At 37.2% G+C, this 1354-nt stretch overlaps 1 protein-coding gene across 1 annotated transcript; it reads right to left on the minus strand.

The window, feature by feature from the left end:
* Positions 1–295: 295 nt before the first annotated feature.
* Positions 296–1120, minus strand: LOC134475044 (zinc finger protein 709-like; the record flags this gene model as incomplete). Its single annotated transcript, XM_063244410.1, has 1 exon — positions 296–1120. A coding segment is annotated over one exon (825 nt), but the record flags the coding sequence as incomplete, so codon positions are not given.
* Between the last annotated feature and the right edge of the window lie 234 nt (positions 1121–1354).

Consider the following 1354-nt stretch of genomic DNA (forward strand, 5'->3'; position numbering starts at 1 on the left):
ATTCTTCACATACACACAGGGTTTCTCAACCATGCAAATTTTATAATGTATTGGACAATGAGCATTTCTGCAGAAACCTTTCCCACATTCCTACCATATGTAAGTTTTCTGCCCACTGTGAAGATTTTCATGCATTATGCAATATATACCTGTGCTGAAACCATTCTCATGATGCCTATATACACTGGTTTTATATTGAATGTGAACTTTCATGTTTCTTACAATCTCCCTGTGTTTTAAAAGCTTTCCCACATTGCTTACACACATATGCTTTCTCTCCAGTGTGAATTCTTTCATGAACCTTACAATTTGCACGTGTGTTAAAAGCTTTCCCACATTGCTTACATACATATGGTTTCTCTCCAGTGTGAATTCTTTCATGTTCCTTACAAAATCCAGGTCTGGTAAAAGCTTTCCCACATTGCTTACATACATAGGGTTTCTCTCCAGTGTGAATTCTTTCATGAACCTTACAATTTGCATGTGTGTTAAAAGCTTTCCCACATTGCTTACATACATAGGGTTTCTCTCCAGTGTGAATTCTTTCATGTTGCTTACAGTATCCCCATGTGTTAAAAGCTTTCCCACATTGCTTACATACATATGGTTTCTCTCCAGTGTGAATTCTTTCATGTTCCTTACAAAATCCAGGTCTGGTAAAAGCTTTCCCACATTGCTTACATACATAGGGTTTCTCTCCAGTGTGAATTCTTTCATGAACCTTACAATTTGAATGTGTGTTAAAAGCTTTCCCACATTGCTTACATACATATGGTTTCTCTCCAGTGTGAATTCTTTCATGTTCCTTACAAAATCCAGTTCTGGTAAAAGCTTTCCCACATTGCTTACATACATAGGGTTTCTCTCCAGTGTGAATTCTTTCATGTTTCTTACAACATCCAGGTCTGGTAAAAGCTTTCCCACATTCCTTACATACATAGGGTTTCTCTCCAGTGTGAATTCTTTCATGATTCTTACAATCTCCCTGTGTTTTAAAAGCTTTCCCACATTGCTTACATACATATGGTTTCTCTCCAGTGTGAATTCTTTCATGAACCTTATAACTTGCACGTATGTTAAAAGCTTTCCCACATTGCTTACATACACATGGTTTATCTCCAGTGTGAATTCTTTCATGTTCCTTACAATATTCAGGTCTGGTAAAAGCTTTCCCACATTGCTTACATACATATGGTTTCTCTCCAGTGTGAATTCTTTCATGTGCCTTACAATGTCCAGGTCTGGTAAAAGCTTTCCCACATTGCTTACATACATAGGGTTTCTCTGCACTGCAATATTTTTCATGGATCTGAACATCATGGTGTGTTTCTGTTTCTTTCACATTCACATTACC

The sequence above is a fragment of the Cavia porcellus genome, unplaced genomic scaffold (genome assembly GCF_034190915.1).
Source record: "Cavia porcellus strain 051 isolate PalLab524CR breed Dunkin Hartley unplaced genomic scaffold, mCavPor4.1 scaffold_50, whole genome shotgun sequence".
In the NCBI taxonomy this organism is placed as follows: Eukaryota; Metazoa; Chordata; class Mammalia; order Rodentia; family Caviidae; genus Cavia; species Cavia porcellus.